This window comes from Chionomys nivalis, chromosome X, assembly GCF_950005125.1.
Source record: "Chionomys nivalis chromosome X, mChiNiv1.1, whole genome shotgun sequence".
NCBI lineage: Eukaryota > Metazoa > Chordata > Mammalia > Rodentia > Cricetidae > Chionomys > Chionomys nivalis.
Genome location: NC_080112.1, coordinates 125,373,385 through 125,388,376, shown reverse-complemented (window position 1 = coordinate 125,388,376; position 14,992 = coordinate 125,373,385). Strand labels below are relative to the sequence as shown.

The following is a 14,992-nucleotide window of genomic DNA, read 5'->3' as shown; positions in this document are numbered from 1 at the left end:
TCGGTTGTTAAGTGTGCTTTTGCCCCACTTACTCTGATATCACATAAGACAGGTGCTCCAGAATCAGAGAGATAGGACAGGATCCCAGAGTGCTGAGCCCACAGGCCAGGTTAGGTGAAGGCAACCGTAAAACCATTAGAATAGACTGAGTAGGGAAGTGCAAGGTGTTATCTTCAGCTTCTTCTTTTTAAAACTGAAATGCTAAGCTCGGTTCCAAAGCAAACAAAGAAATCTTCAGCTTCTAAAGCTACAGCCAACAAAATTGGCAGCATTATCTTACCCCAAGTGAGATTAGTTTTGCAAGAGAATAAGCAAAAATCTTGAAAAGAAACAGTTCAGAAATTTTTTTTTAAAAAAAAAGATTTTCATTTTAAAAGAGCAAGAAACGTGTGAAACCACAGAGAAAGAAGAAACATTATGGAATGTGATAAACGAGCAGTTTTGCAGGTAAACACATAGACAGTTACATGACAGAAAACAGCTGCAAAAGTTTTGGCCTCCACTTGGAGAGTTCCATAAATATAGGAAAGGACAAAGGTGTCTGAGTGACATTCAAGCATGGCAGATGTCCATGGTCTCAAAGATGAACCCAGATTGGTGTTTTAAATGCTAGTCCTGGCCATACTAGTGATTCATCACCTGGAGATTTAAAAACATTCGTTGCTTGTTAAAATGCAAATTACTGTGGCTCTGCCAATTACAGCTCATTAACTAGAATATTGGAGGATGTGCCCAGACATCTAGCGTTTTACTTTGCAAGATTCCCCAGTTGATTCCTTTGCATACAGTGTTTGAGAATCTCTGATGCCATTGTATACTGACCTATAATTAAAAGTATGCCCTAAATGGTTATCTCTAGAACATTCTTGCAGTTTCACAGGATGTTCTCATTTCCTTTTGTTTCAATACATACACAATTTAGGGTTTTTTTCTTTCTTGTCTTTGTATGTCACTTTTAATTTCTAATATCCTGGTAGAGGAGGGAGAAAAAAAGATGAAACTGAAGATCAGTCATTGTCACATTTGTAAAACATGTGGCCTCTACTTCACATATCCAAAGGATAATACAGTGGCATGTAATACATCCGAAAGAATATTTTGACATACATCATTTTCTATTGTTAGAATTGTATCAAACATCTTCAATTTGGCCATGTAATTTAAATTATTCTTTACGTTGTATGATTAAATATTCCATTTGTTTGGTTTGTTGTAGGGACTATTAACTTCTTTTTCCTTCTGGAGTTTTCCCTTTCTCTGACAGTTTCTAATGGATGTTTTATAACATCCTGAATTAGACTGGATGGATGCCTTGGCCTTGCCTCTATATATAATGCTGCCAGAAGTTCTGTTCTATTTGGTGCAAAATGGTGTTATTTCATTTGACTAAGGTACACAGTTATCCCGATAGGAAAAAGAACAACCATTATAATGAATGATGTATTTTTACCATGCTTGAGATCACATACTCCTGGCTGCCAAGACTGGACATTTCATTCTGACTCATTATTTTCATGGATTCTTCTTAACCTTGCCTGAAATCTTGGACCTGCCACCTCTCAGTTCAGCTTTAGTTTCCTTTGTTTGCTAGAGTACAGACTTGGAAGTACACAATCCCTAGAGGCCTACAGATCTGACATATCCTTCCTTCCTTTGCTTCAAGATTCAAGTTGTCCTGGGATGATAATGATGGCTTGGAGAAAGCAGAAATTTCTTGGAGTTAGCAGGAATTCTGGAGGGAGCCTGAGCCTGCCTTGTCTGTAAGACAGATTAGCCAGGAGTCCTCCCTACCCTTTCACCCAAGGTTATTTTCCACTCCAGAATTAGAAAGCCAGCCAAAACCTGCCCCTTGCATAGATATGGGCAGTAGGCATGAGGTGATTTCAATTACAGGTCTAAATTTAACTTGCCTTCTGGCCGGAGGGCTCCAGCTCACAGCACTTTTCAAACACCAGGTCAAATGAACTTATCTCGGCCTGCCTGAGAGGTTATGGTCAATTACATTTGAGGGTCGTTTTCAAGCAAGACAGAATCAGGAACTGGAATGGAGGTTGTGAAACAAGTGTGTGTTTTATCCCAAATGGGAAATGGTTATCAAAATAGTTATTACTTATCAAGTGAGCACAAAGTGCCTGGAAATGACGTTTATGGTGAGAGGAAATGGTCCAGCTGTGCTTTTTTTGGCTTTCTCTCATCAGTTCAATAGGAAAAATATTAATCAATGGGAAAAATGCTCCCTTTCTGTTAATTTAATCCACCAGTTTTAGAAGTATGGAAAAATAGGACTACTTAAATACTTTTATGCCACAACTTTATTACATGGATTATAAAACTTTTTTAGAAAATGATTTTTTTTTTTACTTAAGCCTCAGATTTACACTTACAGAAATGCTTTTGCTTCCTAATGGCACAGCTGAAAATCTCAGCTGGAGAAAGTTCCCGGGCTCCCTAAGGTCCTGGAGTAATTATGTAGAATAGTAGAGGGAATAGACCCAGTGACCCTTTGTCATTTGCCACTGGACACCGCTTTCTTTTCCATCAACAGGGAAGTAATTAGCAATTTCTCATAAAACAAATTTCCAATGCTTCTCCTTGGAGACAGAGTTTACGTTCCGTAATCGAGTCTTCCCGATTTCTACCTTTCTCTACTTAGACGTAACAAACAGAGCATGTAGCTCCAAAGGTTCCTACCTCGCACCCTCTTCACAAGTGAGCCTTGAGTGTAGTAACCACGCCTGCCCTGTTTCTTTTTTTCTAGGTGATGAGGCTCCGCAAACTAGCTCAGCAGATTGCAAACTGTAAACAATGCATTGAAAGGTCGGCATCACTCATATCCCAAGCGGAACACTCTCTGAAGGAGAATGACCATGCCCGGTTTCTACAGACAGCAAAAAATATCACTGAGAGGTGAGTGCAGGGACAGCTAGGATGTTTTCCCTGCTGCTGAGCGCCTGTGTCTGGGTGTGACTGGTTGGCCTTGCCCTCAACTGACTTTTTTTTATCTCATTTTCAAGGTTGAATAACAGAGAGAATAAAGCCTGAGGCTGTTTTGCTCCAGCTCAGGACACTTACTTCCCTTTGATGAAACAAACCCTTTCTACAACAGCCTAGAGTTCAAGGTCTTCATTGCAGCCGCAGTTCACCAGTTAGAAGAAAATCAGCCAGTTTGTGTTTGGAGAGCAGGGTACAGAAACAGCATTTGTTGTGATTCTCAAACTTGATCTTATCATAGCCTTGGTAACAAAGAATGGAAATGCAGGCAAAAACATAAAAGGGCAACTTATCTTCCAGTCCTTTTGTCTAAAGAAAACAACTGCACAGGTGCTGTTCTCTTCTCTGTTTGTTTTAGGTTTTTTACTTTACTTGGCTGAGAAGGTTGATGTCACCTGAAAAGGCCAAGACTGATTCACAGGAGAGAAAGGACAAGCAGCCCAACCTCCCACTGCCTTCTTTTCAAATAGCCTTTATTCCTAGGGAGGAAACCCAGAAATGATGTTACTTGTGTAGTCAGCTCATTAGTAAGATGAGTGAAGATGAGTCTTCTCTTGGTATATTAATTTATTTAGCATAGAAATTACTCATTTCTCTTGGCATAGATTCATGTCATAAATCCAATGGGTTCAAAGAGAAACACTCTGCTGGCCTGAATAAACGGCATCTCTAGACAACACCAAACACCTTGACTCTCCATTGATTCTAATTTTCAACTGCCCTTTATACCAAACTCTATCAGAATGGTATTACTGAAAGACCCCAGAGAACTCATTTCTACTGGTCACTATCCTAGAGCAGAGACTGCCACACTGTTCCAGGAAGTAAACTATTTTCAGCTTTGCAGGCTCTAAAGGATCTAGCACAGCTACTTACTGCTGCCCAGGTAGCTCCACATTAGCCAGAGGGAACAAGTGGGTGTGGCTGTGTGCCAAGGAAACCATTCACCAAATAATCTGCAGGTGTTCCCTGACCAACCCATGGTGTTAACGGGGAAACATGCTCACCATCTTAAGGCTTAAATTTCTTAAGAGTAAAAAGAAAACTAACACTTACAGGTGCTTGCTTGGGTCAGACTCCATTTTCCCCATTCTCTAAGAGTATACAGTATTTTCATAACCCTGGTCTCCTACTGGTCTGCCAGCTTCACTGTTTTCTTCTTATATTTGAGAAAAAAATTCTTTTGCAGCTAATTAGATACTTATCTCCCATAAAAGACATGAATAATGGGCTGCCCTTAAAACACTCTCCTCCCTTTTGCAAGAAAGTCAGGTTTCTTTACTTGTGGCTTCCTAGATTTCAAGTCCAATTTCTTATTCTATATCCTCCTTAAAAAAAGAAAAACTTAAACACCACTGCTTTCCAATGTACTCAATACTCTCTACAGATGGTTTACACCCAGGTAAGTGATCCCCACTGGCGTCTGAGAGTCCATTTCTCTGTTTTTGAATTAAGGCATATCCAGATGAAATAGCAACTATAAATGGCATTCCATTGCAACCCTTACAAATTCAACTGAATGAGTCTGAATAAATTTGCATCTAACTGGCAGAGAAAGTGGCCAGTTACAATTAGAGCAGGTGGGGACCTGTATTTGAAGGACAGCACATGCCCCTCATGCATACACATGCACACTTCCCCCTTTGATCCTTGTCCCATTATTTTATCTTGTACCATCATCAAGAAAGGAAGGGCGACTTTCATCAGTTTCCATAAAGAACATGCTCTTGTCAAGTAGAAATACAGAAAACCTGTAAACATTCATTGGCAGACATTTGTCCCTCGGTTTCTACTGTCTCATCTCTTATTTGGAGATGAGTGGTATCAATCACCCAGATGTTCTGAAAGAATTCTTAGCTATGTCAGTTTTACTTCTGAAACAACCATTCAGGAGCAATTTTTTTATTTGGGAAATGTGCTCGTGGTAGCCATGCACATAATGATAATGATGCTGAAAATTCTTTAGAGTAACATAACAGACACTCGGGAAGTACTAGCTGAATGGATATCTTAATCCTTGGGTGTTTCAGTTGACCTCTCTTTTTACCTTTTCCATTGTACTGGCTACCTGCTTCTATTCTGCAAGCTCTCACTTCAAATTCTTACAGTATGATTTCTGGGGTCTCTCTTCCAGTCCATCTGCCTTGGGTCTTGACACTTCAATATTTTACATCACTTTTATTCAAAATGTAGAACCTAGAACATACTTTCAATCATGTAGGCATTCCTAAAGTGAGAATGTGTCAATAAAACCATTCACAGAACAACCTGGTGATAAACTGAATCAAAATTGTATGAACATTTTTTTCAAATAAGAGACATTTAAATAAATTCACAGTGCAGCGAGAGTCCCAAGTCTTACGTTGTGGAAGATGTATCTCCTTTGGAATCAACTGCTTGGCTTTGTCCTAGTTACTTAGTTATTATGGATAGAATCAGGGCTTCTCATTAACATTTCTGAGTCCAGTTTTGCATATATGCTTCAAATATGCAGGAATCTAGCCATCTTGTTTTCAGAATGGTAGCCTCAGTGTACTGAAAACTGTCTGACATAGGTGAATTACTTGATCTATACACAGTGTATTTATTCCTACAAAATAGAGTTGTTGTAAGCATAAAATAAATACAGAAATAAAAACAGCCCAGCTCTTGCACAAGGTTAATAGGCAACAAAATCCCTACTTTCCTGTTCCCTGCACAGCTCCATATATAATGTAAAGCACATTGTTTTCAGGCTGCCATTGATGTGATTACATAGTGTCCTTTTGGGGGATATGTTAATTGAGCAGAAGCAGTCACTAAATCCAGGCATAAAAAACTTCATGCACTCTTTTCAAGGAATCTAAAATTACTTTTAGAAACAAGAGGATGCTAAGAAAGTTCCTTCAGAATGGAATGTTCAGATCACCTAGAAGTTTCTCTACTGTGAGGTGATTCCTTTATTTTTTTACCAGTACAGATGGCTCAAGGATCTGCCAGGCTTTTCTGAAAACAGAAAGAGAAGAATTCCAGTTGGCAACTCTGGAGATGTTACTTGGGTCTAAGAGTCAGAGCATATCCAATGTGTGGGTTTTGAAATGCTATCTGGAGGGTGTTGATAAGTTAATAGATGTTATAACAACACTACATTTCCAGGGCCAAATATTTTTGGGAAATCTGGAACTGACCAAAGTTGAACACATTTTGTTTCTGTGGTACCTTGCTGTTTTTGACCACGGTGGTGTGTGGTGTTTGGCAAAGGCCGATGAAGTGTGTCCCTCTGGACATATCCACCTTCTGGAATACTGGCCCTTAGTGATTAACAACTGAGTGTTCTGTAGATTAGAGATACCAAGGCACAGAAAGACATGTAGGAGTAATGAATAATGGACAGTCCCTCTACACACACACACACACACACACACACACACGCACACACACGCACACACACACACACACACACACATACACGCAGAGGCACACATATACACAGAGTGAGGAGTGATTATAAATTAAAAAAATAAGAAAAAGCCTAGAACTAACAACCCCCAATGAATGTTGGCATCATAAAAAACCAGAAGATGGACAACAAGGATTTGGGGGGAAACATGCCCTAAAATGTTGAGTTTGGCAGATTTCCCTTTACCTTTCACTCCAGTTGAGGATTTGAAATTGTTGCCAAAGATAAGTATCTCTCCTTCCACCAAGGAAAGAAAACCTGTAGGTGTTAAAAAGCTGCAGTAATCTCTGAAAATTTCTTCTGTCAGTCTTTGCCTCCCAGGCTAGGCTCTATCTTCCTTCTGCTTCCCACTCAAAGTTCCCATGTCAAAATGGTAGGAGCATTTACGATGTCATTTGAAAAAAGACACATTTTATTTTATTCTTGTTGACCCCTGAAACCATGCAAATTTGGGAACACAATCTGTATTGGATGTGTCTGGACAAAGAGGCTTCTGCCTCCAAGAAGGGAACTAATAAAGCCAGATTATCTGTCTTCAGAGCAGTCTCATCAATTGACACAAAATCTGGATTGCAAGAAAGTCTAAGGGAAAGGCTATTGTAAATTTGGTACTTGCTTCCTATTAACTTGGCCCAGTTCTCCCAGTTTGGGATTATGAGACAGAACTCATTGAGGCTTTATTTTTTAAATTTTATTTTGAAATATTTTTACGGCATGCAAATGGTACTAGGTCATTCCTTTGAAGTTTTCTGCACTGATGCAAATACTTTGGACTCTTCAGTATATGGCACACTTTAAGGGCTTCATAAATATTTGGTGAATATTGGTTAAAGGTACAGTTTAATTAGCTGTATCCACCCAGCTACATTAGCTATTGTAAGTATGAATAATTAATTCAAGTCCCTTGAATGTCATATTTAGTCAACAATTTGAAACAAAGCTCTTATTCAGTCTTTGTGAACTAATCAGGTGATATTACATTGTCTACAATACTTTTTACACTTGAATATTTCATTTATCCAGTTTACATTGTCTTAGACTTTCATCCTATTAGTAATCTGATTAAGACATTGCAGTTTAAACAATTTCCTGTGTTCACTAGATAACATTGAACTTTTGCCAGAGCTACAGCTAGAGAAACTGTATTGGCGGTCATTTTACATGTGTATTCTCTTTTATTGTCATGAAATTCACATAAAGTCAAATTAACTGGTTAAAGAGTACAAGTCAATAGCTATGCCTATTCTGAATATTTTATAGGGATAGACCATATGATTCTTTACCTTTTGTCCCTATTTTTTAATACAAAGTTTGCATGGTTCATCCATATTTTAGCATGTGTAATCCTCCATTCCTTTTTGTGGCTGTGTACTATTTCCATTGGATGTGTAGACCCCTGGGTGTGACTTTTATGGCCAAGATAGGGTCTTTGTAAAAACCCAAAGCTTCAAGAGTTACTAAAATCCACAAGAGTGCATAGTGATTAGGATAACTTGCTGGAATCTAAATTTTCTCATGAAATGAAAGAGTACACACCGAAGTCCTCCTGATTGTTACCACCTAGCTCTGAGATCTTGTGCAAATGACCATCAATGCTCTTTACAAGAAAACAAGTAACTAGATTTATAGCTAAGTCATTTCAACATTGTTGGGTTTTTTGTTTTTTGTTTTTTGTTTTTTTGCAAAAATAAAAACATAGTTTCCTAATGTTTATGGAACTCAACAAAAAACTTGAAGCACATCAAGATTAAAGCCTAGCATTGTTTTTTTTGCTCAGAAGGAGAATTCTTCACGCCATGGTTTTCTTGGTTTTAAGTTAATTACTTGCATTGAAATTCACTAGAATGCTCTGCTATTTGTAACTGAACTTTCCAAATCAATTCAAAAGCCCATAGGAAATAGACACATATACCTTGCTTTATAGTTTATGTATGGGAGCTCTCACCAGAAAACATGAGTGTTGAGAAGAAATTGTGTGCCTACTGGGGAAATTTGTGAGAAAACTTGTGAATATTTTCCATGGCATCTGCCGGGAATATGGTGCAAAAAATAAATGAATAGAAGAAGAAGAAAAGAGAGCCAGACAAAACCCCCTTTTAATGTTTATTTTAGAGAGAGGCTAGTAATTGATTAAACTAATCCAATATCTGGAAACATTCTTTTTTAATCTTCACTTTGCCTTTTATGCAGTTTGAAATTTTGGAGACTTCCCTTTGAAGTGGAGCAGGGGCAAGTCTGAAAGGAACAAACAGTTTCCCAGACAGATGTGTGAAGAAATGCCTGGAGCTATGTGCTTCTTGCTGGGGTTAGATGTGACTGGACCAGGCTGTTAAATACACAGCAACATGAAATATGAATATTCTTTTGCTTCCATGGGGAATTTTTCCGATAGTATAAAGGAAGGGGGGTACTGTATTATTTTTCCCACTTCCTTGGCTTTTTCTGTAAGTTTGCTTTGTGTTAGTGTACTAGGCCGTTCAGAGATGGTATTTTTTTTAAAGGCCTGATATTTCTTTTCCTTTTATTTTTTTTCTCATGTCTTCACCGTGATGATAAAAGCCACCTCGACATTCCTTAAAACAGTGTTTTGTTTAAATTACAGAGTCTCCATGGCAACTGCATCATCCCAGGTCCTAATTCCTGAAATCAACCTCAATGACACATTTGACACTTTTGCCTTAGATTTTTCTCGGGAGAAGAAACTACTAGAATGTCTGGATTACCTTACAGGTATTGTCTTACTGTCTTTTTTGTTCTGTCTAGTGTACATTCAGTGACACAAGTACTTTGCCACTAGATCAATTATTCTTTAAAAATCAAATGTGTGCTTCAGGCTTTGAAATGCTACCTAATAGTCCTATAAATGATTCATGTACACTTTATGCTGTTTTAACCCAAATAACACAGACTAAGTACAAATTGGGGCAAGAAAATAAAGAGAATCCTGATTGCTCAATGTGTCCCTACCACCATTTTTCTGCCTCTCAACATGGAGATGGCCAAAGGAATAGCGCTGCAGGCCATCAAAAATATATAAATATTCCATGGGGCATCTGACTCTCATAGTAGTACATTGATTATGGAGAAACAAAAGCAACTTAACTAACTGGCCATATATACCTCTCTAGCTCTTTGTAGCTGAGATCTTATCTTAGTTGTCATAGTATCAAATTTTGGAAAAACATTGTAATCCTCATTTTAGAAATGGTAAATTTTAGTTATCATGTTGAAGCTCAGCTAGAAAGGGAATGTGAACAATTAGAATCTGGCTTAGATCTGTAGGAACTATGCAGATTCATGCACTTTCTCGTAAAAAACTGGATTTCATGTTGCTCTGGCAAATGTCACATAAATCATATCGCATTTCCAGATGCCACACTTCGACCCTATGCTTGCTTTCTACTTGGCTTTCCTCTCCCTTCCTCTTCTCCTTCCCTTCTTTCTCTCCGTCCTTTTCTCTCTCCCTCCCCTTCTCTTCATTCCTTCATTCCATTCTTTCTGGCTTAGAAAACAATGAGGGAAAGAAACAGGAAGAAAAGAAAAATTGTGGCTACTCATATTCCTAGTAGTAAATCTTAATCTTTCCTTTGCTGTTAGCCTTTGCAGCAGGAACTGGGCTCATTGGTTGGTAGAAAGAATGAGGACCATTTAGACAAAGTTATTTATGTTAGTCAAAACCACCAGGACCTGTGACTTCAGGAAAGCACTGTCTATACAGTGAAGCCAGATGTGCCCTGTACTTAGGACATAGAGCCTTCCAGAAACCACATCCTTAACTGAGCACGGTATCAGTTTCTCAACTCCTAACCAGTATGTGCATGTTTGTGGGAGAGTGGTTGGGAGGGTGGAGTTGAAGAGAGGGAACATTGTGTAGCATTTGTTTTTATAGTGTGTGGCTAGAAAGCAAGGAGTTACCTAGTCCTCAATTTTTTTTCCTGTGAGACCCCCAGCTGTCCCGTTTTTGCCTTTATTCTGCATGTGCAAGAAGAGTGAGATATCCCACAAAATATCTCCTTATCTTGTACAATTCTCTCTTTCAAATGTATGGTAGAAGAAAGAATTTGACTCACAATGCATTTACACTAAGGAACCAAACTTGGTTTCAAATACTTATGGATAAGATGTCTTCTTTCTTCAGCTTTTGATTTTGAGATTTGTCTAAACTACTACCATCTAGTAGAACTTTCTGTAGTGGATAGAATTGTTCTGTATCCACAACAGCCAGCATATTAGTTATTAAAACCTTTAAATGTGCGTAGTGAGATGTCATTTTTGTAAAAATTTGAGCTGAATATAATTAGAAGTTAAACAGCTCCATGGTGCTCATAGCTACTGTATCACTATCCACATTTTTCTTTTCTGCCCTGATATCTTCATGTATTGTCTTTTCACAACATGAATACTCTATAAGTATCATTCTGGAGTTTTATTCAAAGATACAGGAGAAAAGAGGGAATAATGTTGAAAAAACTTGGCCTGCAAAGTATGACCTTGTTTATCATAAAACCAAAACTCTTGCTCGAAAGACCTACCTAGCAAGTTTTCACTTAAGTCTCTTAGACCCAATGTCACAGACTCATTTCCAAGACCAGAGGAAACTAGAAAATTAAATGTTTGCCCAGAAACATGATCTTGCTGTACCAAGTAATTTTGATGTACTTGTCTTGTCAACAAGAATGTGTCTTCATTTCCCAACAATTAATAGTATGTTCAAAAGAGATATCCATTTACGTTTCTGTACGAACATGAACTCATTGACTAAAATGGAACATGCATGCCATATGTCATATGTCATCACAATGGCTGCTTATGCCAAACTAAAGGCCATATCAGGTACCTGCAAATTTGCCTTTTGAGTCATCAACTCCAAAAATCAGACCATTTCTGGACATAACATCAATCCTGGCCATAACATACAATGCTTGGCTGATACTTCCAAGTCCAAATAGCTTATCTGATATTTATAAGCAGGAAACAAAGTGTTTGTGGCATGCTAGTTCACCATTCCTTGTGTAATGTTTGTGATGAAAGCAGGAAAATAACAGTTCTGGTACTGATTGTGTGGGTATTGAAATTGGCGCATGCTGCAGTTTTCATTTACAGAAAATTAGGAATTGACTTTGCAGGACAAACCTATTGGGTTTACAATCAAAACAGGGTTAGCCTGCCTGGCTGTGCAAACAAGATTTTTTTTCCCCTATGACTTGCCTCTAAGTGGTATGTCAAGTTAATAACCCATAGAGGTGACATTTCCTTCCTGATTGCAGCTACTGCCATGTGTCTCATAGCCACTTGCCTATTCTGAACTTACATTTTCTGTCTATTTAATCACATATTGCCATGAAGACAGCAAAATCTCTTTTCTTTCCACAATAGTTGATGGAGAAAGAATTCAATTAACTATTTAAATTATGAAAGATTACGTTGTTTTTCACTGATTCATACAGGGATGATACCATGGAAACAATGATCACACAGACAAAAACAAGCATGCTTTATGACACAGCTGGACCTGCATGGAATGCATCTCCTGATTGGTGTCACTAATTCATGCATATCCAAGTCTCACCACGCAAAACTAAATTTCAAATGTGGGCTCTTCAGAAGACAGATGTTCAAACACACATTTCCAGAAAAAAAAATGTTTGAAGGGTTATGATGAATGCTTATCTATTTCTTTCCTATTTACTTGTTTCTCATTTGTGGATATAATTTTCAGATGGGAATCTACTATATAACCCAGGCTATGCTCATCCTCACATCCTCCCTGTCCCTGCCTTCCAAGTATTGAGATTACAAATGTAAACCATCAGACCCATCTGAGCCCTTTTTGTCTTTATGGAGAGTCTTTGTGAAATCCAATAACTAACAGGCAGAGCTTCTCATGACTTATCCTAAATATCTTTTCAGGTGGCAAAGTGAAGACAAAGCAGAATTTTTAATTTACCATTCATATAAACGTTCTCCCCCCACCCCCCGTTTTGGATTTCTTTACAATTCACCAGTTCTAATCAGAAACGAATCTAGAAAGATCTCCTGAGTAAATTGGGAGCATAGGGACCTTGAGGGAGGGTTGAAGAGGGAGGGGAGAGGCAGGGAGGGGAGCAGAAAAAAATGTAGAGCTCAATAAAAAAATCAATTAAAAAAAAAGAAACCTGGAAAAAAAAAAGACCTATGCAATGGTGTAAGTAAAAGTTGTTCTAAATCCATAGAATGCAAACACACCTCTCACTTTGAAGTTCAGCTCCAGTACACAGAAGAGTGTAAAGAAAAGCTGTGGTTCAGTTCTCTAAACCGCAGATTGGTAAACTTCAATGGAAAATGGCCAGATGTCTTAGGCTTTGTAACTACTCAGCTTTGCTCCTGTGTGGAAACAGCCATAGACAGATAATATGTGAATGAGTCAAGGCTGGATTCCAATAAAACTTTATTTACAAAATTAACTGATGTGGGCTGGAAAGGTGGCTCAGTGGTTAACAACAACTAACTGCTCTTCCACAGAACCAAAGTTTGATTTCTAGCACCCATATAGTTTTTCAATACTGTCTGTAACTCCTTTACTAGGGGATCTTATTCCCTCTTTTGGTTTTCATAAGCACTACACAAACATGATGCATGGACATACATGCAGGCAAAATATATACATATATAAAATAAAACAGTAAAAATGTAATTATAGTTTGCTGAGCTCTCCTTTAAAATATTATTGCCAATACAAAACACTTGTAGCCTTGTATTTTTTTATTTATTCTACTTGTTAAATGACTTATTGAAATTAATTCAGTATAAGTTGTTTAGAAATCATTGTTGTTTTAATATGATTTAAATTTCTCAGGTGTTGATTATGTTAAAACAAATAAAACAAAGGGCTTCTGTGGTGATAAAGGTAACCAAATGCAAGCATTCGTGATTTTCTTAGTATATGAAAATGCATTTCTAAGAGGACTGTTTGTTAACTGTGATATTTTTAATTAAACATATCACCTGCAAAATGAAAAATGAAAAGGATAAAATAGGAGTGCACCAATAATTTTATAAAGATATCAAATAGGTAAAAAAAAATTTTAGTTGATTTGCTATGGGATAACAAATAATGATATTTTTCAAAAATCTGCTATCATGTACATAAGTGGGTTTCAGGCCAAATCTGTCCCTGTGGCTATGTTGTAAATTCAGTTTTACTAGAGTATGGCCATATTCATTTATGTACAAATTATCTATGTATGCTCTCCTGACACAATGGATTAAGTAGTTGCAATAACAACAGTCTGGCCTAAAATATCAAAAATTTCTACCATCTAGTCATTTATGGCAAAATTTTCCACCACTCCCCAAAGTGAATGGGATTATGAAAATTTGTCTTGGTTACTTTTTCTCTAATGTGTTTCTCTTTACATACAAGAAGCTATTGTTTGCTTATTCTCCTAAATATACTCTATTGATAAATTGAGATAAAGTTTTATTTGCTGGCAGACTCTAGCCACAGACAAACAAATTCCAAAAGTATACAACTAAATGTTGTCTGAGGTTTTCTGTCCTGCCCAGTTCCTGCAGTTGTTATGTCCCAAAAGAAAATCACAGAGGTCTATATCAATGATAAACTGACTGGCCCATTAGCTCAGGCTTCTTATTAACTCTTATAACTTATATTAAACCATTATTCTTATCTATGTTATCCACATGGCTGGGTACCTTTTTCAGCAGGGTAATCACATCTTCCTTCTTCTGTGGTTGGGACAGGATTGGGGAGGAGTGGGCTTCATCCTTCCCAAAATTCTCCTGTTCTCCTTGTCCCGCCTCTACTTCCTGCCTGGCTACTGCCCAAGCAGTATTTATTTAAAATTTAATTGACAGAATACAGAATTGTCCTGCACCAACTAAACACTTTGGAACCGAAATCCACATCTCTAGTATCACAGTCCTGATAGGCCAATTTAGGAATACTTGCTTTTACAGCTAAATATCTCCAGAATGTGTTCCATTGTTGTCTGCTGCTCCACTGATATGCATTCTTGATGCCCACAGCTCCCAACCCTCCCACAATTAGAGAAGAGCTCTGCACAGCTTCCTATGACACGATCACCGTTCATTGGACTTCAGATGATGAGTTCAGTGTGGTCTCCTATGAACTCCAGTACACCATATTCACTGGACAAGCCAATGTTGTTAGTGAGTATCACATGGTTGATTTACTTCTCAATTTGATGACTGTTTTCACGTAAACTGGATAAAAGAATGTAAACACTAAAGGTAGATAAAGAAGGAAAAATTATGATATTTATTGGTTTCTTTTTCCTACTCAAGGAAGGGGAAATGCTCACTTATATTGAAGTAGTGAAAACAGCTGGTCAAACATATATGGAAAATTACATGGATGAAGTACCTGAATATGTTGGTTGATGAAAAAAGCTGCTAACAACATATACAGAATAAATCCATTTATCAATTCATAAAGATCAAAATAATTTTGCTTAAAGATGCATTATTAGAGGCTACAAATATAAATATTAATCAAGATGTTGATTATATCTTGAATGGGATATAGAAAGTGTCACTGGGAAG

At 37.6% G+C, this 14,992-nt stretch overlaps 1 protein-coding gene across 2 annotated transcripts in view; it reads left to right on the top strand.

Moving 5' to 3' along the window:
• The window catches only part of Mid1 (midline 1), a 363,047-nt gene that overhangs the window by 313,509 nt on the left and 34,546 nt on the right, over positions 1-14,992 (top strand). For both annotated transcript variants that reach the window (XM_057760186.1, XM_057760184.1), the window contains exons 5-7: positions 2,759-2,907; positions 9,033-9,160; positions 14,456-14,599. In XM_057760186.1, coding sequence (XP_057616169.1) covers positions 2,759-2,907; positions 9,033-9,160; positions 14,456-14,599 — 421 coding nt within the window. The remainder of the gene's footprint in view (positions 1-2,758; positions 2,908-9,032; positions 9,161-14,455; positions 14,600-14,992) is intronic.